General features: G+C 56.3%; 2 protein-coding genes across 7 annotated transcripts; one reads left to right on the top strand and one right to left on the bottom strand.

Annotated features, from left to right (window-relative positions):
• The first annotated feature begins 876 nt into the window (after window positions 1-876).
• GABPB2 (GA binding protein transcription factor subunit beta 2) lies at window positions 877-14902 on the top strand. Of its 3 annotated transcripts, none has more exons than XM_037411798.1 (10): window positions 877-955; window positions 3121-3183; window positions 3433-3572; window positions 4446-4613; window positions 4754-4948; window positions 5334-5484; window positions 8541-8648; window positions 10045-10230; window positions 11677-11810; window positions 12617-14902. In XM_037411798.1, exons 3-10 carry the CDS (start codon window positions 3459-3461, stop codon window positions 12902-12904), a joined length of 1344 nt encoding a protein of 447 aa, XP_037267695.1. In that variant the 5' UTR covers window positions 877-955; window positions 3121-3183; window positions 3433-3458; the 3' UTR covers window positions 12905-14902. The 3 variants fall into 3 exon arrangements, with proteins under 3 accessions (XP_037267695.1, XP_037267697.1, XP_037267696.1); XM_037411800.1 differs by having other exon boundaries at window positions 878-955; window positions 8544-8648; XM_037411799.1 differs by lacking the exon at window positions 877-955 and adding an exon at window positions 1819-2439.
• Window positions 12943-25347, bottom strand: SEMA6C (semaphorin 6C). 4 transcript variants are annotated; one of them, XM_037411796.1, is made up of 18 exons: window positions 25269-25347; window positions 24267-24426; window positions 24067-24181; window positions 23184-23241; window positions 23032-23088; window positions 22681-22782; window positions 22172-22262; window positions 21963-22085; window positions 21751-21839; window positions 20580-20797; window positions 20221-20352; window positions 19980-20135; window positions 19214-19450; window positions 18754-18891; window positions 18205-18282; window positions 18029-18084; window positions 17767-17814; window positions 16474-17378 (listed from the first exon to the last, which is right to left on the bottom strand). In XM_037411796.1, the coding sequence occupies exons 2-18, from the start codon at window positions 24370-24372 to the stop codon at window positions 16585-16587; spliced, it is 2598 nt and encodes an 865-aa protein (XP_037267693.1). In that variant the 5' UTR covers window positions 24373-24426; window positions 25269-25347; the 3' UTR covers window positions 16474-16584. The 4 variants fall into 4 exon arrangements, with proteins under 4 accessions (XP_037267692.1, XP_037267693.1, XP_037267694.1 ...); XM_037411797.1 differs by having other exon boundaries at window positions 24267-24459; window positions 25269-25302; XM_037411795.1 differs by lacking the exon at window positions 25269-25347 and having other exon boundaries at window positions 12943-17154; window positions 24267-24850.
• Between the last annotated feature and the right edge of the window lie 869 nt (window positions 25348-26216).

Below are 26216 nucleotides of genomic sequence, written 5' to 3'. Positions count from 1 at the left end.
TTTAAATCTTTACAGTGAGTTGAGAACTGACATGAGAACACATACCCACATGTCTTTGCAAATGCTGTGAAGGATTTGAGTGTGGAAAAACTAAGCCAAAGGGATTATTTTAAGAACATTAAGGGTATTATTTAAACTTCAGCTTGTCCAATCCTCACAGGAAAACATCCCAGAGGAGAAAAAGACCCCAGGGTTTCATAAATACCTCAGAACTGGCACTTGAGTCATCGGGGGCACCTGAGGGGGTAATGCACCACAGAGAAAAGGGCTTAGACACCCTGAGGGGAGCCAAATCCTAGACAGGAAGGCACTCAGGGGAAACTAGAGATAGAAAGTAGCTACGCACACATATGCATACATATATACTTAGAGCCACAACAGACCTAAGGAAAGGCCGAGAGCGCTACAAGACGCACAGCCCCAACAACCCGCCCCAGGGAGCCACATCACCCCGAACACACGCGCCTGCCGCTGCCGCCGCCGCCGCCGCCGCCCTTTTATACTTGGCGCCTAAACGCCGCTGCCCGAACTAATTTCAGGAGCGCATCGAGAGCCTCGCACCAGCTTCACGGCCGTCGCAGCTAACCCCCTCCTGAGATCCTTCCGCTAGAAAAAATAGTCCCCTTTTAGGGCTCCCCCGTTGCTCGCTGCCCGCCTCCTGGCCTCCGGTCGGGGACAGAGCTGGGGGAAAGAAGGAGAAATTCCCTAATCCCGTCCCGTGTCCCCTGCGACAGAGCGAGGAGAGCTCCAACCCGCCCTTCCCCCGCCGACAGCGGCGGACTCTTTTTTTTTTGCCGAAGAAATATCCTTCCGCTGTCTCCTGCCGACGGCGCTTCCGGGTCGGCCATTTTGTGTGGCCGCGGCGGGAGGGGCGGGAACAGCAGCGGGCGGGGGCGAGGGGGCGGTGCCGTGCGCCGGGAACAGCCGCGTGCCGGGGGGGGGCCCGAGCCGCTGTGTGAGTGGGGCAGGGGGCGCCGGGAGGGGAGGGGGACCCCACTGTGAGGGGAGCGTTAGGAGTGAAGGAGGATGCCGACGTGGGGGAGGGTTGGGGTTGTAAGGGGGATCCCCCCCCGTGAGGGGTCGGGGTGGAGGGAGACCCCCCCCCTCCCAGGTTGGGGGTGAGCGGGGATATCCCCGTGAGGGGAGGGTTAGGCGTGAAGGGGGACACCCCCCCCTTGGTGAGGGGAGGGTTAGGGGTGGAGAGAGACCCCCAGGTTGGGGGTGAAGGGGGGTCCCCCCCGTGAGGGGAGGGGTGAAGGCCCCCCCCCCCATGAGGGGACGGTTAGGGATGAAGGGGGACCCACCCCACCCCCACCCCCCCCGTGAGGGGAGGGTTAGGGGTGAAGGGGGACCCCCCCGTGAGGGGAGGGGTCGGGGTGAAGGGGGACCCCCTCGTGAGGACAGAGGGTGCGGGCCCCGCTGTGAGGGGTGGTCTTGGTGTGAGGAGGGGGGACCCCCGTGAGGCATCAGTGCCAGGGGCCGGCCTGGAGTGGATGGGCACGGGCTGTGCCCCCCCGCGGGGTGGCGGGGTGTGTTCTGGGGGTGTCCCTATGGGGGTGGCACGGGGGGGGGAGCAGGAGGGGGCCTGAGGGGGGTCGTGGTGCAGGAGGGACAGTCCCTGCCCTGGAGGAGTGGTGGGAGGATGGGCCCCTCTTGGGGGGACTGGGGGGGCTGGTCCTCGACTGAGGGAGGGGAGAGGGGTGCCTGCCTCCCACGGAGGGGGGCTGGGGAGTTGGGGGGGGGGGTCTTGAGGCAGGTCTGCAGAGCTAACCCTGAGCCGGCTGGTCGGCGGGAGGCTGAGGGGTCCGGGGAGGCCGCTCCTTCATTTTGCTGCTGAAATGCGGCACAGGGGAGGTGAAGGAGTTGTCAACAGTAGCCCAGTACTGTAAATAACTTAAAACAAGAAGAAGAAGAGAGGGGGCCTCAGACTGCTTCGAGCATCCAGCTGGGAAGAGAGCAGGAATGCAAGGCCTCTAAATAATAAGTGACAAATAATACAAGGAGAGAAACTGATGGGGTTTGTTGGTGATCCAGTTTCTTTCTTTTCCAAACACACCCAGAGTGGTAAACTCCAGCATTACAAATATGTAAGCTGGTGGTTAATTTTGTAAACACAGAGTTTGGTGCAACGACTTGTGCCCGGAAAACATGCAAGTGTTTTCAACGTGGCCGATGCGAAGGAACCTTTCTGTCCCACAAAAAGTGAGAAAGGGGAAAGAGGTAAAAAAAAAAACCAACGACCAAACGACAAAAACTGGAAAGTCCTGAAGGGCAGAGGGGTTGTGGTAGTCAAACACATGCGTTGTACGTGCATCCAAGGTCCTGATTGCAGAGTAAACTCTGAGTAACTGCTTGGGGCTCTTTGACTTCCAAGCCTGGGGTGTTGGGTGTAATAGCTGCGTACTCAGAAAAAGCGAGAAGCTCAAGTTGTGGAGCGAGGTGCGTTTGTGGAGCGAGGCGTTGATACGGGCAGTGTATCCCGATGGGCTTTGGGGCTGAGGTTTGCAGTCTGGCTTTATTTAAAGGGCTTGTGCTGCTGATGGCTGGTTCTCTTGGTCGCTGAGGACGGGGTGGGATGTTTCTCTTAAAAGAACAAGAATTAAGAAAGAGAGCTTTCCAGCTCTTTCGTAGAACTGTAATTGAAGGGGAAAAAAGTCAGCTGAGGGCCTCAGTGCAGTTGGAATGGCTGTTATGCTGGGTGGCACGGTGCCCGTTTGCACAGGCATTCATTTGTAGCCGCTTACTGGACGTCGCACATGAGTTAATGGATAGACTTTAAAGAAGGACTGGCATATCAGCGTAACCCTGTCGCTGAGAAAAATGCTATAGTTCATTATTGCTGTAATGATGCTGTTTTATGTAGCTTGGAATAAATACAGACACTGTTGTCTGGTATATTGAGTGCAGCTTTTGGGTTCTGCTCCTTTTATGACCTTGAACAAGTCGTGGAGTTACCCAGGTTTGTTTTCTTACCAGCAGAGAACAGGGATAGTTCCCCCACCCTTAGTTGCTAGGGCTGGGGGGAGAGTGTCTTGGAGATTAAATCATGTTCTTAAAGCGCTTTTAAAAAATAAAAACGATGTGCAAGGAGTGTGAACAGCTTTGCTGTTGCTTTTATAGGTTCTGCTCTTGGAACTGGATCCACATGGGCAAGTCTTTGTGTCCGTGCAAGGCGCTGTTGAGGTAAGTGGGATTTTGCACAAGCTCTGGTGACTTGAGGCATCCGACCTGTTTGCTGAGCTTGTGTGCTGCCTTCTCTTGACGTTTCAGGGCACGGAACTGAAAAATATGATAAATATTTATGCTGGTTTATTAATTGTGTTGCGCCTAGTTCCATATGGGAGGATGGTGTGTCCAAATGGGCCACAGATGTACAGCTCTTTTAAATGTCTCTGCCTCACTGCTTTTTGTCTGTTTGCTTTCTGTTTGCAGCTTTCAGCAAACGCTTGTTCCCATGTATGAAGATGTCCTTAGTGGACCTAGGGAAGAGGTTGCTAGAAGCAGCTCGCAAAGGCGAAGATGACGAAGTGCGAAAGCTGATGGCAAGCGGTGCTCCCTTCACCACCGACTGGGTACGTCAGAGGAATAGACGTTGGTTTTCTGTGTGAAAAGAGTCGTCTGTGTGCTCTTTAGGGCTGAACCTAAAGGATACAAATGAAAATTGGAGTGTGGGTTGACAGATAATACATCTCTGGATTTCTGTGGTGAAGCAGATTCCGGATAAAGCACTTGAAAACCCAAGACCTTCCTCAGGCAAAGATGAATTGGTGCTTGTGTAGAGATTGATCTGTGCCTAATGCACGAGAGCACAAGCACCATGCTGTCCCAGACAGCAGTATGTACAGGGTGAGATGCTTTTAAGAAGTGCAGTTCCGAACAGCTGAGATAAATGATGATTCAAGCCAAATAGAAGAACTGTTAAACCTCTCAGCAATATGAAGTTCTTTTAAGTATGCTTTATTTAATTGTTTAAACTTTCTCAGTCAAGAAACTCATCTTTGAGGGTGTTTTTGTTTCCTTAAAAGAAACCAAAACCCTGAAAACAAAACCAGCCCATCCTGGGTTGGAAAGGAAATAAAAGCTTTAATGAAACTGAAGATCAACAGTTGGATAAATGGGGAACCAGATCATAACGAGCAAGCCATCGGTAGCCATTTTCCATTACCAGTTGTCATTGTTTCCTAACTTAAAAGTCTGCTCATTCATAACTACAAGGTGAAGGAATTAACTGTACCGAGAGGTCACCGAGCCTAGTAATACTGTAATACTGCCCTTTTCTGAACAGTGGTGAAATTATCTGTCGTGATACTGAAATGGCAGAGCTGTTCTGCTGTGGCCTGGGAAGGAGGCTCAGTGATGGCACAATGGAGAAAGTGAGATACTGATTTCTGTGCCTGTCGTCTCTTGCTGCAAACCGGCAGTAACTTTTCTAAATTAACGTGCAGCTTGGGACGTCGCCTCTTCACCTCGCCGCCCAGTATGGCCACTACTCAACAGCAGAAGTGCTGCTTCGAGCCGGTGTTAGCAGAGATGCCCGAACAAAAGTGGACCGGACGCCACTACACATGGCTGCGGCTGACGGACACACTCATATTGTAGAACTGCTAATTAGGGTGAGTATAGTAAGTGAGGACTAAATTTAGGGCTGGTCTAAGTCACCCTTGGAGTTCCCTGTTCAAATGCTATTGCAGGCACTGCCTTTAAGATGTGGAGAGGAGACGGCATGCAGACAAGTAGTGTTGATTTCTTTCAGAACGGGGCTGATGTCAATGCCAAGGACATGTTGAAAATGACCGCTTTGCACTGGGCGACGGAGCACAACCACCGAGATGTAGTAGAGTTGCTCATCAAATATGGAGCAGATGTCCATGCTTTCAGCAAGTTTGATAAATCAGCTTTTGATATTGCTTTGGACAAGAACAATCCAGAGACTCTGGTAATGCTACAGGTAGGTTTAGGAGGGAGAAACTTGTCGGTAATTCTTTGACCCGTAACTGTCTGTGCTAGAGTGAGAGGAATCCTGTTGTGTCTGATGGGATTATTTTCTGTTTGCAGAGAGAACTAGAAATATGGAGGTGCATGAGGTTTGTCTTATTTCTACATCAACTAGTGCGTGCCTGCTAGGACTCGGTGGGTGATGGGGTTTTATTGCCATGCATCCTGCATGGTTGTAGTGTAAGTTGCCAAGTTTAGGTGGTGGTTTTGTCACGGTGTTTGTGCTGGTGTCCCTGGCGTGTTGCAGAGGGAAATAATCTGCCTCTAAAATGTTTCAAGGATGCTTAATACCACAGAAAGTGTGACGAATGTGTGCCTGACCCCGCTGTCTTTCTCAGGAAGCGATGCAGAACCAGGTGAACGCTCATTCAGAGAGAACAAATCCCATCACCAGCACTGTGACTCTCACCTCACCATTTATTCTTACATCAGGGGAAGTTCTCAATTTCACAAGTCTTGTCTCTTCAGCAAACGCCAAAACACCCTCAGGTAAGGTTTTATGTGACTTTGAGTGGGAAAATCCTGAAAAAAATCCTAAGGCTGCTTACCAGTAGAGGGCAGATGGTCATTTAGTAGAGGAAAAGTGGTGAAATGTAGCCAAACACACCCAGCTACTGCTTCCTGCCCCAGAATATTTTTGCTGTTGAAGGTAACAAAGCAGATTTCTAGCTGATGTAAACAAACGTGCTTCCACTGTGAGTGGCAAAGCTCTGCTGAGCTCAGCTGTGGGTCCGCTCCAGGTCTGTTACAAGCAACAGAGCTTGAGAAAATGGATTTGGCTGATTGCAACAGAGGAATAATGAGAATTACTGGCTGTGCCAAATCCTGAGCACTGCAGAGCAGTTGGGGAACGGTTTGCTTTGTTCTTTACTGGCCACAAGAGTTGAGTGAGCGTTTTGCTATATATAAATGTTGAGTAAGGAAACTGCAGAACAAGCAGGTCTATTGGATGCGTAGATTACTCCTTATTTCTTCTGTCCCACATGTTACATGGAAATAATTAGGTTCCTTATTGTTCTGTGAGCCTTATTTTGGTGGGGAAAAGACTTAACTTAAGGCTGCATGAGAATTCTTTTTATGTAAGGCAAATTTTCATAGTAACTCTTAAAGTGAATTTTTCTGTATTTGGGGAAATCCAAACCATTGTTTCTTTTCAGTCTCAAGGAGGCTACTAAATACAAGTTTTATGAAGCTATTTGGCTCATCCTGCAAACACTTCTGCATGTGAGTAATTCTTTGGTTAGTGGGACTGTTCACATGCGTGAATGTTTGCTTATTCGCTAGAGAATGCTTTGAAAATCACAGATACTGATGTTCTGCAGTCCCACCCAGACCTCTCTGCCTGTGCCTGGCCACAGTGACTTCAGCAATGCTCCCGACTTGTTGTCAAAGCTTTTGGGGCTGCTTGCAGCTTTGAGGCACTGACAAAACCTAATTTAGAAGGGGGAAAATGAACCAAAGTGTTCCTCTTCTGCCTGTGAGGAAAATGCAGTGTGACTGATGCACAACATCTTCAGTCAAGGATGTTCCACAAACTCAAAGGGGCGTAGACTTTGGCATTTTTGTACCCCGGATGACACTTTTGCCACAGTCAGTGTCAGTGTCTCTGCAGAGGGGTCTGGCTCTGCCTGGAAAGCAGGTGGGAGTCACAGAGGCCAGCACTCTGCTGAAGGGCTGTTGGAAAACTCTTGATTTCCAGCTTAAACACACCCACAGCTGGTGTGAATGCAGCCCTTTAGTTGAAATCATTCTTCTTTTTCCATTGCCTCCATCCCTTTGATGTTGAAATCGATCCTGTCCCTTCTCTGCCTTTGTTCCACTGGGCTAAGCAAGCCGGGCTCCCTGAATCCCTTGAATCCACCCGTGGTATGTGGGTGGGCGGCCGCAGACAGCACTCCAGGTGAGCTCTTGGCGCTGGCCTTGGCAATCCCCATCTCTCACCGCACCTCTCCTTGTATGTCCTGCAATGTAATCGCCTTTTTCAGTGCCACGACACGGTGGTGGCTTATTGTCCACGTGTGACTGGACTAAAATACCCAGGGTTTTTCCCCCTACGACACTTTAATAGCCGGTCAGGTTGAGACCAGCCGGTGTTTCCTGCTCTAGGCCACATCAGGAGGGTTTTCTGTCATTTCCCACAAGAGGGCATCAGCGACTGTGCCTTTCTTTTGGCAAAAATCTGTTATTTAACACTAATGGCTAATAATTTTTCTTGTCTCTCTTAAATTCCCTGTGTCTTCTGTTACTGAAAAGGTTTTTGAATGGGAACAGGTACCTTTAGCTGGTCTGAAGAAATCTGGTTCCAAGCTGCTGAAAAGAGTCACTGGACCTTCTGGTACTTTCACGTGCCTAGCCCACGGCTTTTTGAAAGTATCATTCTTTGAAAATAGGTCCCTTTGGAAAATCGAGGGCCGGTGAGAAAGAGAGATGGGTTGCAAGGATTAAGTCAGGGGAACTTTAGATGACCTTTCCTTTGTGTGCTTGTAATCTGTTTATCTACACTGGCAATGAGGTACAGGATCTCTTCTTTTTTTTTTTTTTTTTTTTTTTAAAGGGAATTGTGGGTTATATGCACTGAGTTTGCACCCGTTTAGTTAATTTCCTGTTCCATTCTTATTAAGTCTGCCTTTGAATAGGAATTGCTAGGGTCAATTGGAGGAAGAAACATTGTTTTTTGGAACCGCAAAGACTTGTTTATCTGATTCAAATCAATACCCCGTTGCAGTAACTGTGGTCTTTCCGTTACTGAACCTGAGTGGGGAGAAGGAAGGGACCTGCGTGCCCCTTACCTTGAGATCAAGCGATATATGTAGCCAATTTCTGCGTTTGAGCAAAAGGCTCTCTTAACTGACTCGTGCTGAAACGTTTGGGCCATGAAGTAATGCTGAAGACTGTACTTGGAGGCTTTCCCAACTGAGGAAGAACTTGGGTGCTGTAATTTACTCATAATAGCCAATGAGTTTAATATATTCTTCAGGTTTTGCAATTTCAAAAGTTGCAGTACAATGTGAAGCCAAGAAATTATGCACATAGCAACCGCTCTGCACAACATTACAGCAGTCCAGAGTCCAGCACGTCTGTGAGTGTCATCAGGCAGCGCGGCTGCATCTTGAAAAGCTGTCCGCGTCTCCAGCTCGAAGCTCGGCATGCCAAGTAGCCTGGCAGACAGCCCGCCTTTCTGTAGTTCTTACAATAAAGCTGGAGCAAATCGGTTCACATTTGCTGTTCTTTTTGTTACGTGACTCAGAAATAGCTTAATATTTGCTTTAAATTCAGTTGTAGGTATTAAATATTCGGAGTGGGTACAGTCTGTCCTAAAGTGCTATCAAAGCCCTTTTTACAGTTAGCAATAGGAGAGGCACCTCTCCGAAAGAATATTCTGTACCACCTCCCTTTCCCCATGGACCAGTGGGAGCCTAGAAAATACTTTGTAGCTGGTGCCTTCATCCTCTAGATGACAAAATTGTTGCAATCTGACTGCTTTATTCTCTGTTTGGATAGGGCAGGTCCTGACAGTCCTTCAGTTTCCTCTCCTCTTTCCCAAGCAGGTGACTCTACCATGCGGTTTTCCAATTCAACGACCTCCGTGCTTGCCACGCTTGCAGCCCTCGCTGAAGTATCGGCACCGCTTTCTGACTCACACAGAGACACAGGTAGGGGAAACCGGTCAGATGCCCATTCAAATTTCTTTAGTCCTAGTGAGTATCTTGCGTGGAAGTGGGAGGAAATTTTAAGATGTGGAAGTGAATTTGCCTCCTTTCAGAGTAAGGAAGAGATGATGATATATATATGTGAAGCAGAGGGTTAATTCTGTTTGTTTATTTAATCCCAGTTGAAATTCAAATAAAACAGCAACTGTTAGCAGTAGAAGTAACAGTTCTATTGCTTTTTATATTATAAAAATTTATTTATGTTTATATAATAAAAATTTATTATAAAAATAATAATTTTTATTAACCAGCATGTCTGACCCTGACGTCATGGTATGTTGCTCTTGACATGCTTTAAACAGTTATATTAAAAAGACCAAAACAAAATACTCCAGAACATGCGTTTAATATATAAATGTAGGTAAATATTTGTTTGAGGAGGAAAGCGTCTGAAATGTTTTTGGTCCCCAGCTTGCGGTAAATGTTGATAGTCAACAAAAGTTTTGAGTCTCTGGTAACTTTTTCTTATGGAAAGGTTTGGGTGTTTTTTATGTTTGGGAGTTTTATGATCTTTTGTGGTATGTTTGTAGAGTGTAATGTTTGACCTTTAATTCAGATTTAGGAATTGATAAAGTTAGTTTATATAATCCTTTCACCTTGGGACTCAGTTATTTTCCCCAAAGCGAAGCATTTTTCCTAGAATCTAGAGACGAGCAATTTGACTTCTGAAGGCTTCTGGTGCCACACCACTGATTTCTTGACCTGCAGCAGTGGAGTGTTTTCCTCTTTGGCACCCGGCGCGCACGTAGCAGGTCAGATCCCCTCTGTTTCCTGCACTCTCAGCCTGTGCTGGGAGCAGGATGCAGCCGAGGGTTTGCTATCCTGATTATTTGTGTGAGCTGTAAGTCACACAAAAAGTGTCCCAGGGAGTTGAACCAGTCTGTGGTCACCCGGCCAAACTAAATAGCTACCTCATGGTTATTTTGGCTGCGCTGGTCTGGATGGGGCTCTTGAGGCACGGGGAGGTTTTTGCGTGTGGTTTGTCTTCGTTAGAGCTGAGGGAGGGGTCACGGAAGGAAGCTTTGCAGAGCCAGGTCTGCTTAACAGCTGCCTCCAGCTCCAGGCTTTTTAATTTAATTAATATGCTTGTGTGTTAGTCATTTACACAGAAAATGCTGGTTTTACTCTAGAGGATTTGTTTTGCTAAGGTGTAGTGGATTTTATTTTCTTTCCTTTACTTAGACTTACTGTATTTCCAGATTGTTTTTAGTAAGCAGGCATCCCAAGAGTCTCAAGCTGTGTACTTGAGCTTTTTCACTGGACCTCAGTTTCTATTCAAGGAAGAGAGAAGGAAACACTGACTTTTTTATTTTTTTTGGCACTTACTGTATTTCTTAAGGTAAGACGGAGGAAGTAGTGGAAGCAAATCCTGTCGATTCTGCCATACAACAAGTGGTTGGCAGTGGAGGGCAGCGCGTCATCGCCATTGTAACGGACGGAGTTCCCCTCGGCGGCCTGCAAACAGCCATCCCCAGCAGTGGCCTTAACCAACCCTTCATCCTAACCGTGCAAGATGGACAGCAAGGTACGGAGGAGCTGAAGCTGGAAGGCAGTGCTGAGGATTAACTTCAAAAAGGAAAAAAAAAAAAAAAGTGTGATCTGGCTTTTTGGCATTGTAGTGTAACAGATCTGTGCCTGACTTCTGGGCTCCAGGAGGGGTTAAAATGTCTGTGTGACTTACATCAGCGGCAGAGCTTGCCAGCGACTTGTTTGTAGCTGCTGCACTTTAAGATTTTGGTCTTTGTGTTAAAACCACGCACCTTCAATAGAGCGTTGTGGGCAGAGAAACACCAAGTTAGCCGTTGTCTCTTTGGCAGCCAGGCAACGACGATTCCTTTATCTTGTGGCGGACTTTCCAGCCTGCGAGTAAGTCACTCAACTGATGAAACTGCAGCCTGTTGCCTTTAGCAATCACTCCATCGTTCTTGTAAAAGTTAGCATTAGGCTGTTAATGTCAGCTTGAATACACTTTTTCCTCTCATAACGCTAGTTTATCTTGCCGAGGGCAATATGAATCTATCAGTTTTACAAGGCAAATGTAAATCGTGTTCAGTAAAGCAGGGCAGAGCTCCAGAGCGCTCGTACAGTGAATTTTTGTTTCCTCAAGGGATGTAATTCATCAGCCTTGTCTCGGTTTACCAACAATTCTTCCAGCATGTCCTAGGGATACTCGATTATTTGGATTAACGTTGGTGCAGAAAAAGAGGATTAGGAAGCAGAGCAGCTTTCCTCTAACATGCATGCAGTGCTACAATGTGAGATGGGTTACATCAGTTCTGTCTGTTTACAGACTTCGTGAGTGAAAAGCAATTTTCTAAAGCTGTTAATTATTCAGAATTATTTGCTGAATTACTACAAACAATTCCTGGCTTGCAACCCACTCTTAGTCTAAGGAAGACAAAGGGAGAACTGTTTAGGTAGCACTACCTTCAGTAGCTCACGTGGTGCCTTTCTCCTCCTTGGTTGGATGAATTCCTGCTGCTGGCTTCCCAAAGTGAAAACCCATGTTTGCAGATTTAAAATGTGTTTGTTCTCGGGAGTATTTGCAGCTCTTGCATGCGCTTAAAGCTGATTCAGAGCTTAGCCACTGGGACTGTGTACTGGGAATTTTCGAGAAGAGCTTTCTATACCTCTGGCTTAGCCTGTCTCAGCTACTAATTGCATTACTGAAGGTGTCAGAATGATAGTTTTTTACCTCACATGTTTTCTAAGATGCAAATCTTTGAATTGGGATTCTGTCCGTTCCGTTGTGGTGAAATACTGGGGCATTCCAGAGGCCTGAATAAAGAAAACTGGAAACCCAGTCCAGAGTTTCTCTTCTCTCTGGGAAGACTTTGGCATTGCTGATCCACAGGTCTCCTCTTTTTCTCCAGAACCACACTGATGCACTGACTTCAGAGAAGCGTTTTGGGAAACATCTGTGCAAAAGCACGTCTCACACTGTATAATTTATCGCCTTTTGATTTTTCAGTTTTAACTGTACCTGCTGGTCAGGTTGCAGAAGAGACTGTTATTGAAGATGGAGATGACGCAGAAGAGGAGGAAAAGCCACTGGCCAAGAAGCAAAAAGTGGAGCAAAATGTAGATGACTCGAAGGAAGACAAGGTAGATACTCCTGCTTGTAACTTCGGTTGCCGTCGTCTCCTGTGTGTTGCTCTGCTGTGCTGAGGATGCTGGGCTCCCGGTCTGCCAGAGCCGTCTCAGAACACAAACGAGCTGTGCCCGGAGATGTCTGTAACAAACTCTGCCCAGAGGTTCCCTACTCTTCCTGCACATGCTCCTGCGTTAGCAGTGAACATGCAAGCGGTTGAGAGGAGCGATGCTCTGTTGAGTATAGGTAGGGAAGGAGCCAGCTAAATCACTTGTTGCCAATCTGCCTGCCTGAAGCTGTAGCTCAGTGGTTTCTAGATGAATCGTGGTCGTTTACAGAGATGATTTAGGATTTCCTGTAGAAGCGCAACACATGGGCTGGGCATAAGTCAGCCTCAGCTCTTCATAAAGCAGCAGGAATGACTCTCCCATCACTCTCTGTTGGGAGAAAGAATGTTTTTCTCAATTGCCTTTCACCTTTTCAGCACTAATAGCTCTTTATATTTCTTGCATTTTGTTTATACCTGCTTCCAACCTTTGAAATTCATCACAGTGAGGTGACGCGTCACTTCCCAGCCCACCTCCCTGCACGCTGTGGGGACACCCACCAGCCAGTTTGTTCCTTCCCATGTCCTGGCGGCCTCTGGTAACCTGTGAGGAGCAAACCAGTTGAACAGAATTCAACCCCAGCATGTTTGAAGCGCCGCATTAGAGCATTTTGCTTTTATAACTCGTAACTGTTGGAGTGCTTGCATGCCCCGTTCCCTTCGTGTCGCAGCTTGGGCCTCCATCGTGGGCTCTCTCGACTTTATTTTCTGCAGGACAGCGTTGAAAGGGAAGTGCTACAGCAGCAATTGCAAGAGGCGAACCGAAAGGCTCAGGAATATCGCAGCCAGCTCATAAAGAAAGAGCAGGAGGCAGAAGAGTACCGGCTGAAGCTGGCAGCCATGGTGAGGCAGCAGCCCAACGGAGCGGAGGTGACGGTGCTCGAAGAGGTCGCGGGGGTTGACCCGCTGGTGGTAACCTCAGAAGACTTCAAGGAATCTGTGCTGTCCATGCTGGACACAGATCAGCCAACTGATATCGCTGTGGAAACTGTAACCTCCTAATCCTCAGTGATTGACTGGCTTTTGTAAAGGAAAATAGCTTTTTTTTTTTTTTTAATTGTTAAATAAGGTGCTGTTGGCAAGCAGTGTTGAGAGCAGAGGGCTGTTGTCAAAGCCACGCCATTGCCGGGGGCAGAAGCTGCTCCAGCCGCTCGCAACATAACTCTGCTTTCAGCGCGGTGCCAAAAGGTGCTTTTAAAGCTTGACCTTGAGAGATTGGAAGCTTGTTAACAAAATTTTAGCCAGTGAGTGACCCGACGGCTTATTTTGTGATGTCAATACCTGCATTGTTGGGGAGTGGAAAAGAAAATACCTCATTGCCAAAGCGGCTGGTATTAGCTCTCAGCTGCCTGGAAATTACAGCACTGAAAACAGACTTTATGCAATAACCTGAGGTGTTCGCTCCCTTCTGCGAAGTTGAGTGGCCAGATCTGGACCTTCAGAAAAAGCAGGCTCTTGGCATGTTGCTTTAAAATCTTCAGAGGTGTGGAAGGGATTTTCCCCTCTTAGCTAGAAAGGGAATTACATTTTTTTTCTTTTTTTTTCTTTTTTTTTCTTCCAAAACCATCAATCTTTTTGATTGAGGCAACCTTCAATGCAAGAGTGAAGGCTGGGCTGCATGTCAGCCAGAGCGTTGCACGCTGTCAGGGGATACTATGCTTCACCCTCTTTGTTCCAGGAACAATTTGGGGGAGCTCTTTGTCAGACCCCTTCACTACCCAAAGGGATCTCAAAAAATTCCTCCTCGATTTTAGAATATTTAGTCAAATGTTCTATTTGACGCTTGTGCCGAACGGTAGCGTTAACTGATTATATATGCAAAACTATACGTATGGCAGTTGCTGCAAGACAGCTTGGGAGTCAAGTTGTCTCTGGAGATACATCTGTCTTTTTTTTTTACTAAACAGTTTTTATTTTTAAAGATACTTAAACCTTTTTTAACAAGCGGCTGATCTTGTTACTGAAATGTTTGTATGTTTTTTTACTCTTTGCGGGCCTCTTGAATGCTGGGATCTGTTTAGTACAGCGGGTTATGGGTTTCAAGACAGCAGGGAACTGATTTGAAGCACCCCAAGTAATCACGTGGAGCTTGATAGTGACAGATTATCAAGTGAGGTTTAGAAAAATACCGTAAACAAGTGAAGTTTGGGTACTGCCTTTATGTGTCTTTGCCGGTAGATCAGCCCGTTCCATGGCGCTGGAGGTGTAATACAGGCTGACGAGTTCATAAAGGTGTGAACGTAGGTCATGGCTCCGAGGGAATGTCTCGCCCCAAGAGGAGACTGCTTTCCATCCTAGAATCAGTCGGTTCCTGGCGGTTGGGCCTGAAGGGCAGGTGGGATCTGCCACAATCCCATCTTGGGCAGCGTTTCGCCGGTGGGTTCTCCCCCGACCGGTAGGAGGGGAAGGTTTCTGGGACTGTTGTTGTAGAGGCTTCCTGAGACTTGCCGGGTTTTGAGAATCAAAGTGCATTTATTTATAACCAGTGTAGCTATATTTATAAATAAGACTTTTTTTATCTTTTTTCCAAAAGATGTTTTGAAGAAGGCTTTAATAATTATTTTTTATGAATGAATGTTTGGAGAGACTCGGTTCCTCGTTATCGATTACTTCGGTGTTTCCTCCCTGACTTGGAGCGTGTGTTGTTATTTCCTTTTGCTCCCCGGAATGTTGACAGTTTGGGTCTGTTTGAACTAAAAATCTGTGTCGGAGGGTTTGAAACAGAATTAAAGTAAATCCAGACAGATTCTTTCTAATGCCCAGAAGCGTTTACGGATGTAAAGGGACACTATCGGCTTTGGCTTTTAACGTTTTGCCTGAAATTTGTGCTCATTGTTTGTAAATTTGAAGAGTTCGGCAGCTGTAGCGTATATAAATGCCGTGTTGTGCCTTCGACAGCACTGCGATTCTCCGTAATTTCCATCCTTCTCCTGAAAAGGGTCAGTTTTGCCAAAAAGTCCCTTCAGCTGGGAAACAAACTTCCCCTTCAGAAGAGGAGGGGAAAAAAAAATAAAATGTCCGTGGTACTCACGGTAACTAGATTTGCTTTATAGAGTTGAAAAATAAAGCTGACAGTGTTCGTACTGCTCTGCCTTGGCTGGGGGGGGGGGGGAATCACACGTTAATTTTATTTTTAGAAGTACTCGTGGATGGGCTCTGAACAAAGATGAGAATTTGATCTCTGTTTAGAAAGAATTTAAACCCTGCTGCATCCTCTGCTTTTTTACAGAAAGGATTTGGAGCTTTTTAAGCCAAGACCAGCAGTTTTCTGCTTGGCGCGTAGTCGGCCGTGGCAGCGTCAGGCTGCTGCGAGCGGGTCAGTACCCTCCCACCGGTGTCCGGGCCGGACTCTGCCGCGTCAGGGTTCCTCTCGCCCACGCCGGCTCCGTCCTTGTCCTCGTGCCACAGGCAGCGGCGGGCACGGGGATGGAGGAGGTGAAAGGCTAAACAAACCCCTTGGCTCTCAAAAGCCGTGCTCTTATCGAGGCAGAGCAGCCGAGCTCCCCACGCCCACACGCCCACCCTGCTTCCCCTCCGCCACGAGCTTGGGATCGCAGCCGCGTGCCTGTGCGGGTGGGAGAATCCCGGCCTGCTTCCCGGGAATGCCGAGGCAGAAGTTGCGGTCTTGAAATGAGCGTGTGTTGTTACTCTTTGGTGGAGGAGGTGGTGCGGTGCTAATTTAACCGATTTGGGTTTGATTAGATGTGTGTTTCCCTCTTGTTTGCCGTAACCGGTTCCCATTTTCCTAAATCGGAAGCAGGGCGTTGCAAATCCGGTGGGGATGAGTGGAGGAGGGCACGGAAACGCCAACTCAATCCTCTCCAGCCAGCCACGAAGGGGAGTAACAAGCCCCGGGAATCAAGCGCGGGTCCCCCAGCCCCTTGGCAGGGGCCTTCCCTGCCTGAACCCCCCTCCATCACCCACAGGGTGCTTTTTGGGGCCAAATCGGATTATTTCTTTAATCTCACCTGTATCAGATCGGTTTCCTGCGTGCCAGGCGCAGTGCTGGGAGGTTTATCACAGAATAAATTGTCCCTTATGGACCCTGTTAGTGCTGTGACGAGGAGCCAAGTGCTTGGGCCCCTCTTCTACTGAGGGTAGATGTTGGGAAATTTCAACATGTGTATATATATATATATATATAAAAACTTTTTTTTAATATGTTTCTTAATAAAATAGCACAACCTTGGGGAGCAGCTTTGCTTTACCCCTGGTGTCAGCCCTGTCCCTGCTAAGCCAGCGCATCGCCAGGCCCTTCCTATCCCCTGTGCCACTGTGGGGATACCCCAGGGCCACCACGCTGGGCTGGCCCCGAGGGGGTCCGGTGGCACCTTCCCCCCCCTTGTCCCCCTCTTGTCCCCCAGCCTTGGTCCTACATGGTAGGATGAGCTGAGCTCCGGCATGGAGAGCTGCTGTGTCGCATGTCCCCCAGGGGGTTGGCGGTGGCTCCCCCCTTCCCCCCCCCCCCAATTAAATAAATTAGGATTAAAAAAAAAAAAAAGAAAAAGAAAAGCCTTGTCATGCCAGGCTGGCACATGGGGACCCTTGTCACCCCGGTGGGGGCCAGTCTGGGGACGGGGGGACCCGCGTGCCACCAGGGAGGCGGGGGTCCTGCCACCCAGGGGATGGCTGGGGGGCCCCCCGCCAGCCGCAGCAGGGGTGTCCCATGGGTGCTGGGGGGCTCAGGGCCGCCCGGGGGCTGCTGGCACCATCAGGGGCTTGGGCAGCACAGGGGGCTTCATGGAGAGGGAGCGCTCCAGGGTGCCGGGCCGGGGGCCCCAGGCTGGCCCCCCCGGGGTCCCCAGCGAGTGCATGCGGGTGAGCCCGCGGGCCAGGCCAGGTGGTCTCGCAGGCGTCCCCCCGAGCGAGTGTCTCTGTGCCAGGGGCCGCCGGGGCGGCGGGGGGCTGTCGGGGGGCACGTCCAGCCGGCGGGGCGTCCCGTCGCGGGGGGCCGGGGCGAGGCTGGAGAACGGGGTGCCCGGCTGCACCCGGTTGGCGAAGGAGCTGGTGCCCGGGGGGGTCACCGGCCACCCCGAGCCCCCCGTCCCGTGCAGCCGCTGCAGCATCTCTTCCAGGGTGGCCTTGGGCGGGGGTCCTGGCCCGGGGGGCTCCGGGCACTCTGGGGTGCCGAGGTGGGCGGCCTGGCTGCGCCGGGGCTCCGTCACCCGCTCCCAGAGTGCCTTGGCAGGTGGCCGTGGGGTGGCCTCCGGCGTGGGCAGCTCGGGGGGGTCCCGCAGGCCCCCAGCCCCGCCCTGGGGTGGCAGCAGGGGGTAGAGGCGGGGGGCAGGTGGCTGGGCCGGGGGCCGTGGGGCGGCGGCAGGGGGCTCCGGGGGTCCCTTGGGGGCGGCGGGGCGGCGGCAGCAGGCCGCCAGCAGCCCAGCAGCCAGGGCGCCCAGGGCGAAGGCGCCCAGCACGCAGCCCACCAGCACCGGCACCGGCACCGCCGCTGCGGCCCCCGGCCCGGGCTGGCGCACCCCTGCGGGAGCACCCGTCAGCCCCCCGCACACACGGGGGACCCGGGCCCCCAGGGTCCCTCCTGGAGTCCCCCCGCCCCAGGTCCCTCTCCCGTCTGTGGGGGTCTCTTCCTGGTCCCAGGGGTCCCCCACCCCGGGTCCTTCTGTCCCTGGGGGTCCCCCCCATCCCCAGGGTCCCTCCCCAGTCCCTGGGGTCCCTTTCTTGATCCCTGGGGGTCCCCGGGGGCCCCCCACCCCAGGTCCTTCTGTTCCTGTGGGTTCCCCCCCCCCATCCCCAGGGTCCTTCCCCAGTCCCTGGGGTCCCTCTCTTGATTCCTGGGGGTCCCTCCTCCTCCCTGGGGTCCCCCCCGGTCCCTGGGTGTCTGGGGGGGCAGACAGGGTGTCACTGACCATGGGCCAAGTCTCTGTCCCCGTCGCTGTCCCCCACGGCTGGTGCATCTGAGAGCAGAGCGGGGTCAGGCCAGGCCACCCGTGTCCCCTGCGGCCACCTCCGTCCCTCCAGTGTCCTCCACATGTCCCAGGGCCCCCAGCATCGCCCTGGTGCCCCCTGCATCCCCCCCGTGACCTCGTGTCCCCAGAAGTTCCCACAGCGACCTTCTGTGTCCCCCCAATATGGCTTTGTCCCCAGTGTCCCCCATGTACCCCCCTTCACCTTGGCAGGTCCCAGCGGTCCCGGGGTAGCCCTCCACGTCCTGCTTGAAGCCGTTCCTGGGCAGGGCAGGGGACATCACCCACCGTCCCCAGAGTCCCCACCCCGCGAGGAAGGGACCCAGCAGAGGGGGGTGGGGTGGGGGGTGTGCCGGAGAGGCCACCACAGGGGACACTTACGGAAGGTCCTCGGAGAAGGGGACGCAGCCCTGGCGGGGCAGCCAGACACAGTAGGGGTCACGGGCGGCCAGGCAGCTCCTGCAGGGAGCCGGGGGGGGGGCAGGTGGCCGCGTGCTGTGGTCCCACACACACGTCCTCGTGCCCTTGCACGCCCCTGGCCCTCGCACACCCCTGTGCCCTCACACATCCATGTGCCCTCACGCACCCCTGGCCCTCACACACCCCTGGCCCTCGCACACCCCCGTGCCCTCACGCACCCCTGGCCCTCGCACACCCCTGTGCCCTCACACATCCATGTGCCCTCACGCACCCCTGGCCCTCGCACACCCCTGTGCCCTCGCACACCCCCGTGCCCTCGCACACCCCTGGCCCTCGCACACCCCCGTGCCCTCACGCACCCCTGGCCCTTGCACGCTCTTGCACACCTCCGTGCTCTCACACATCCCACCCACACATGCCCTCGTGGCCCCATGCACACCCCGTGCCCACATGTGCCCCTGCACCCTTGCACACCCTCACGCCCTCGCACACGCCCATGCTCTCACTCACCTGCGGCAGGCGCCGTGCCGGGCGCAGCGGCTCAGGGGCAGACGCACCAGGCACCCGGCGAAGGCGACGTAGAGCTCCTGGCCCGGCGGGTGCAGCTCCAGCCCCAGCACCCGGCTGGCGCCCCGCGGCCCCTGGCATCTGCCCCCCCAGGAGCACCCATCGTGACGGCACCCCAGCACCCACGGCCCCCCACAGCACCCGTCGGCACCCTGCAGCTCCGTGGCACCCACATGGCCCCGCAGCAACTGCATGACGCCACAGCACCCATCAGCACCCTACGGTACCTCCCTGACCCCACGGCACCCATCAATGCCCTGTGCCCCCCACGTTGCCCCTCAGCACCCACACCACCACTGCACCCATCAATGCCCTCTGCCTCCTAGCACCCATCAGCACCCACAGCCCCCCTGCACCCATGGACCCTACCAGCCCCCCAGCACCCCCAGCGCCCCACACTCACCGCCTAGGGTCGTAGAGGCTGATCTCCTCCAGCAGCAGCGTCTCAGAGGTGGCATCCCCAGTGTCACCAGGCTCCTGGCTGTCACCAGGTGCTGGGGTGCCACTGGGGTGCTGGGTGGCCCCGGGGTGCTGCGTGGCCGCCAGCACCTTCAGCACCCGCCCGTCCTCGGCACCCAGGAAGAGCACGGTCTGGTTCCCACGTGGCCCCGCGCCCGTGTCCACCGCCAGCTGCGTCAGCCTGCACCCAGCGCACCCTTGCACACCCTCGTGCAGGGGTCTCACACACCCGTGCACCAGGGCGTTGCACACCTCTGCGTGGGACCTTTGCACACGCTCAGATCGGGGCCTCGCACGCTGTCGCACGCTCTCGCACTGGGGCCCTTGCACCCAGGTCTTACACACCTTCACACAGCCTTGCACCAGGGCTTTGCACACCTTTGCACTGGAGCTTTGCACATTCTTGCACCAGGCCGTTGCACTATGTGGGACCCTTGCACACGCTTGAAACGGGGCCTCGCACGCTGTCGCACACCCTCGCACTGGGGCCCTTGCACCCAGGTCTTACACACCCTCGCACCAGGGCTTTGCACACTTTTGCACATCCTTGTGTGGCCTTGCACCAGGGCCTCGCACTGGAGCCTTGCACGAGGACCCTCCCCACCCTGCAGCACCCATGGGACCGGCTGCACCCTCCCCAGCCTGTGCACCCGCACCCTCCTCGCACGAGCCACCCCCCGTCCCCGCGGCCACCCACCCCGGGTGTGCACCTGGTGCCAGTGCGGGTGAAGAGCGGCCGCCCGCCGGCGGGTGCCACGGCGCCGTGCAGCAGTGGGTGCTCCTTGGCGAAGGCCAACGTCTCGTCGGGGAAGTCCCCAGAGGTGACAATGCCGGCGGCCGGTCCCATCCCAGCGCAGCATCCCGGCCTGCGGCACAGCCGGCGTGGGGACGCGGGTGGCCGTGGTGCCCCGGAGGGACCCAGGCTCTGGGGTGCGGGGTGGGGGGTGGTACCTGGGTCGGGGCACCCTGTCCTCGGGCACCGGCATCCAGGTGCTGGAGGCACCGCGGGGCTCGGCGAAGGGTCCCTCGAACGCCCGCTCCACGTCCGCCAGGTAGAAGGCGCAGACGGCTGAGCCAGGGATGCTGCGGGGTTGGCACCGGGTGGCACCGGCGCTGGGGACGCCGCTGTCCCCTGCCAGGGCTGCCATGGTGGCCTTGGTGTGGCCAGGGCCCCGCCGTGTCCCAATTCCCCTATGTCCTGCCCCACTGTGTCCCCACGTCCCCGTCTCCCATGTTGCCACCAACCCTGTCCCCATGCTCACAACCCCAGAGCCCGGGACCCCTCGTCACCGGGACCCCCGTCGCCATGCCTGTTGGGCTGGGTGCCGAAGAGGGCGAGGACGGCGGGGCGCCCGTGCAGGGCCCGGGGGGGTGTCACCGCCTCCAGGACGTCGAAGTAGAAGATGGCATCGCCGGGGACGGCGCACTGCAGCCGCACCTTCAGGAAGGACGTCCAGCGCCGCTCCAGCACCCGCGGGGAGCCCCCCCGGTCGTTGCGGCACACCCGCGCCACCCGTGCCACCGCCACCTGTGCCAGCACCCACGGGTGTCAGCACCCAGAGCATCAGCACCTGGGCACCCATGGGTGTCAGTACCCAGGGTCCTGCAGGGATCAGCACCTAGGCACCCATGGGTGTCAGTACCCAGGGCATCGGCACATGGGCACCCATGGGTGTCAGCACCCAGGGACCCACAAGTGTCAGCACCCAGGGCATCAGCACATGGGCACCCATGTGTGTCAGCACACAGGGACTCATGGGCATCATCACTTGGGCACTCATGAGGACCAGCACCTGGGCACCCATGGGTGTCAGTACCCAGGGACCCGCAAGTGTCAGCACCCAGGGCATCGGCACATGGGCACCCATGGGTGTCAGCACACAGGGACTCATGGGCATCATCACTTGGGCACTCATGAGGACCAGCACCTGGGCACCCATGGGTGTCAGTACCCAGGGCATCGGCACATGGGCACCCATGGGTGTCAGCACCCAGGGACCCGCAAGTGTCAGTACCCAGGGCATCGGCACATGGGCACCCATGGGTGTCAGCACACAGGGACTCATGGGCATCATCATTTGGGCACTCATGAGGACCAGCACCTGGGCACCCATGGGTGTCAGTACCCAGGGACCCGCAAGTGTCAGTACCCAGGGCATCGGCACATGGGCACCCATGGGTGTCAGCACACAGGGACTCATGGGCATCATCACTTGGGCACTCATGAGGACCAGCACCTGGGCACCCATGGGTGTCAGCACCCAAGGACCCGCTGGGATCAGCACCCGGGCAGCCAGGGGCACCAGCACCCGGGCAGCCAGGGGCACGGCCACCTTGGGCTGGCACCAGGAGCACCCACAGGCAGCAGCACCCTGTGAGACACCAGCACCCGGCCAGATGCTCGGGCGAGGGGCACGGGGATCTCCCCTGGCCTGATGCCAGGGGGATGGGCTGGGGGTCCCCCCACCCCCCGGTGCCCACCTTGCCCAGGGCACTGAGCTCCACGGCGACCTCCCTGAAGAAGAAGTAGACGTAGGGGCCGTAGGGCAGCGCCTGGACGAAGTGGGGCTCTGGGGGGAGGGGCCAGGGGGGCCATCAGCCCCCGCCACCTCCTGTCCCCATCCCCCACCCCTGTGCTCCCCACTCCCTGCCCCCAGCCCCCGTGCCCACCCCCCAGCCCCCCCGCCGGGTACCCTGCAGCCAGCGGGAGCTGTACTTGAGGGTGCGCAGGGGGGGGCGGCCGGGGCTGAGGCTGCGGTAGATGACGGCGTCGCTGGCTTGGAAGTCGGCCACCGTGGCTGAGTACAGGCTGCCGTCTGCGGGGGGGGGGGACACCAGCGTCAGCCCCACGTCCCCCCCTCAGGGGCATCCCCGTGTCACCCCCGCCCTGCCCAGCACCCACCGACGAAGAGGGCGACGATGCTCTGCTTGGCGTCGAAGGGGCACCGGGCCTGGCCGCTCACCTCCTCGCCCTCCTGCGCCAGGCTGCTCACCTGGGGGGGGGCGAGAGGGTGAGACACCCCCCCCCCCGCCAGCTCAGCACGGCCCCCTGCTGCCCCCAGCCCCAGCACGGAGATGCTGAGGACCCTCCCCCGCTCATCACACCTGCGGGCACTGCCCTGCTGAGCTGCCCAGCTGAGACTCCCCCCTCATCACAGCCCTGCTCTGCAGTGGGGGGGCCAAGACCCCCCCCCCTCATTCATCACACCCCCTGCCCCATGCTCCCTGGCAGGGCTGAGACCCCCCCTCACTCATCACATCCATGCTCCTCAGTGGGGGGGCTGAGACCCCCACTCATTCACCACCACCCCCCCCCCCCCATGCTCCCTGGCAGGGCTGAGACACCCCCCCCCCATCACACTCCCCAGCAGCCGCTGAGACCCCCCAGTCACGCCCCCCCAGCCCCCCCACCTGGTAGGTGCGGCAGAGGGGGCTGAAGGCGTTGGTGCCGCAGGCCAGGAGGGTGCCAGCGTCGCGGGGCACCAGCACCCTGATGTAGTTGTGGCACTCATCCTGCGTGGGGGGGGACACGAGGGGACCCCGACGTCACCACTCTCCCCTGCCCTGAGCCCCCTGCCCACTCCCACTCCCTGTATCCCCCACCCCCTGCACCCCCCACCCCCTTGCATACCAGTACCCCCCCGCATCCCCATACCCTGTACTCCCACCCCCCATGCTGCCCCTGCACCCCCACACTTCATAGTCGTCCCCCCCCCAGACCATGCCCCCCTCCCCCCCCCGTACCCCCCCACCCCCCCTCACCTGCAGCCGGCCCCGCATGGCGCAGTTCTCCCTGTCCCGTGACTCCCAGGTGAGGTACTGCCGGGTGAAATGGGGGCGGTGGGCATGGGGACCCCCAGCCCAGCCCCCCCGTGCCCCCAGCCTGCCCCCCCCGTGCCCCCTGGCCCCCTTACCCGCTCGGGGTACAGCATCCCCTTGTCCTGCCCCAGGTTGAAGGCATAGATGTGGTCCCTGGAGGGGGGGGAGTGTGAGCGTGCGAGGGGCACAGGGACGTGCGAGGGGCATGGCGACACAAGCATGCACGAGCATGTGGGAGCACATGCTGGTGGGCACAAGCGTGTGCAGGCAGGGGCGCTCAGGCTTGAGTGTGCAGAAGTGGGCACAAGCACATGCAAATGTGCCCAAGCATGCACAAGGACGTGCAAGCGTGCCCAAGCATGTGCAAGAGCAAACAAACCTGCAGGAGCACACGCAAATGTGAACAAGATTGCACAGGCACAGATAAAACATGTACAAGCATGCACAAGTGCATGTAAGCTTGCACAAGCATGGGCAAGCATGCGTAAGCACACACATCCTTGCACAAACGTGGGCAAATGTACAAGGATACACAAAAACACAAGCATGCACAAGCTTGCACACACACAGACAAGGATGTACAAGCCTATACAAGTGTGCACAAGCTTGCACAAGCACACAAAAGGGGGATGAGCTTGCACAAGCATCGATAAGCACACGCAGGCGTGCACAAGTTTGCACGAGCTCGCAAAGGGGTGTACGAGCTTGCACAAGCACAGACAAGGGTGCACAAGCACACACAAGGAAGCAAAGGGGGAGCGAGCTTGCACAAGTGCCGGTAAGCACACGCAAGCACAGACGAGCACACGCCAGCGTGCACAATCGCACGCAAGCTTGCACAAGTATGCACAAGGAAGCAAAGGGGAGGTGAGCTTGCACAAGGACAGATGGGCTTGCACAAGCGCCGATGAGCACGTGCCACGTGCACAAGCGCCCACGAGCGCACACAAGCGCCCACGAGCGCGCACAAGAGCTCACCGGGCGGCGACGAAGAGGGTGCCGTTGAGGCGCAGCATGCGCTGGAAGTCGAGGCCGAGCTGGGCCGTGCCGTTGGCCCCCCCCAGGCCACCGAAGCGGGGGTAGGCGGCGGTGGCTGCGGGGATGGGGGGATGCGGTGACACCCCGCTGGCCCCCCAAGCCCCAGGCCCCCCCGACCCCCCCCCCCCCCCCCGGCTCACCTGCCAGCCCCACGGTGCTGCGCGGCACCAGGTCCCGCGGGAAGGATTGTGCCGCCCCCCCGGCGAGGAGGAGGAGGAGGATGAAGGGCAGCGGGACCCCCAGCATGGCCACGGGCACCGGCCCCCCGGGGCTGCCAGGGGCTGGTCTCGGCACCGGAAACTGAGGCACGGGGGGGGGGGGCACAGAGCAGCCCTGGGGACACCCGCCACTGTGGGGACAGTGCTCCCAGCGCCCCCTCCCAGTCCTTCCAGTGCCCCCCTCCCAGTGTCCTGGTATCCCCGTCCCAGTACCTCCAGTGACCCTGCCCCAACGTGCCCATCCCAGCGTCCCCAGGACCCCAGTCCCAGTGCTCCCAGTGCCCCCCTCCCAGTGTCCTAGTATCCCCATCCCAGTATCCCCAGCGACCCTGCCCCAACGTGCCCATCCCAGTGTCCCCAGTCCCCCAGTCCCAGTGCTCCCAGCGCAGCACAAGCGTGTGCAGTGGGGCACGGCTGTGCGCACCCCCGCACCCACTCACAACCCCCCAACACCCGCACAGCGCTCGGGTCCAGCACCCACGTGCAACTCCCCAGCCCCCTGAGCACACCCGAACCCCCCCAACGGCACCCCCCCAACACCCCCCAGCACCCTGAGCACCCCCAACACCCTCACAGCACCCTGAGCACCCCCCAGCACCCTGAGCACAACCCGACCCCCCCCACCCACTCCTCATAGCACCCACACAACACCCCAACAACACCCCTCACCCCGCAGCACCCCCCACCTACACCCCAAAACACCCCGAAACCTCCCCAACCACAGCCCGCCCCAACACGCCCCCGATCCCCCCGCAACATCCCCCCGACCCCCCCCAACACGCCCCCGATCCCCCCCCGACACCCCTCGACCCCTCCCGCAACACCCCCGCGCCACCGCACCTACCCCCTCGCGGCACCCCCCGCCCGCCCCCCCCCCCGACACCCCCCTACCCCCCCCCCGGCCGCCCCCTCCGCGCCCGGTACCGGCTCCGCGCCCCGAGCGGCCCCGAGCGGCTCCGCCCCGGAACGGGCCGGGACCGGCCGGCGGCCGGAGCGGGGCCGGGGGCGGGTCCGGGACCCCCGCGGGACCCCCGCCCCGCCCCGCGGCCGCCCTATACATAGGCGCTAATCCCCTTAATGAGCTGATCCTCATTAGCCGCTGAGGGCGGGGGGGCGGCTTGCACACGCGTGTGCACCCACGTAGGGGGGGTCAGCGCGGGTGCCTGCACACGCGTGTGCACAGACGCGTGGGAGCGGGCACAGCCCTGCCTGCGAGCACCCGCGCTGCCCCCCCCCCCGCCGTCGATGCACACGCGTGTGCAAGCACCCGCGCTGCCCCCCTCCCCCCCCCCGCAAGCACCGCCGTGCAAATGCCCACGCGCGCAGACGTGCATGCGGGTGGGTGGATGTACGTGCGGTGCACGAGCACGCACACGCGTGGGCAGCCTTGCACAAGCGTGTGCAACGGGGCTGGCCGTCACCTGTGACCCCCCCACCCGAGTGGGACCTGCTGCCCCACTTACACCAGCGCGTGGCATTCGCACGCACGGGTGCAGCTGGCCCAGGGTGGGACTGGGAGCTACTGGGAGTGACTGGGAGCTCGTGGGGGCGCTGAGCTCCCCCCAGTGTGCCACCCGGGCTGCGGTCCCCTGTCACCAGCCCCTTCGGGGAGGGCGGACCCTGGGGACATCCCGGGGCACTGGGTGGCCCTGGGGGACCCTGGGGACCCCTGAGGCTCTGGAGGGTCCCGGGGGGGGGGTCCCAAGGGTGTGGGCACAGGGTGACACCTGGTGGCATCACATGGCGTGGCACCTTGCGGGGGGGCCGGTGTCCTCGGGTGGGTGCCCGCAGCCCCGGGGCGGGTGACTGTGTCCCCAGAGTGCCAATGGCGCCGCGAGAGATGACACTGTCCCCAGGGGGTGTCCATGTTCC

Source organism: Falco rusticolus, chromosome 19 (assembly GCF_015220075.1).
Source record: "Falco rusticolus isolate bFalRus1 chromosome 19, bFalRus1.pri, whole genome shotgun sequence".
Lineage (NCBI taxonomy): Eukaryota > Metazoa > Chordata > Aves > Falconiformes > Falconidae > Falco > Falco rusticolus.
This window is presented reverse-complemented; position numbering and strand designations above follow the sequence as displayed.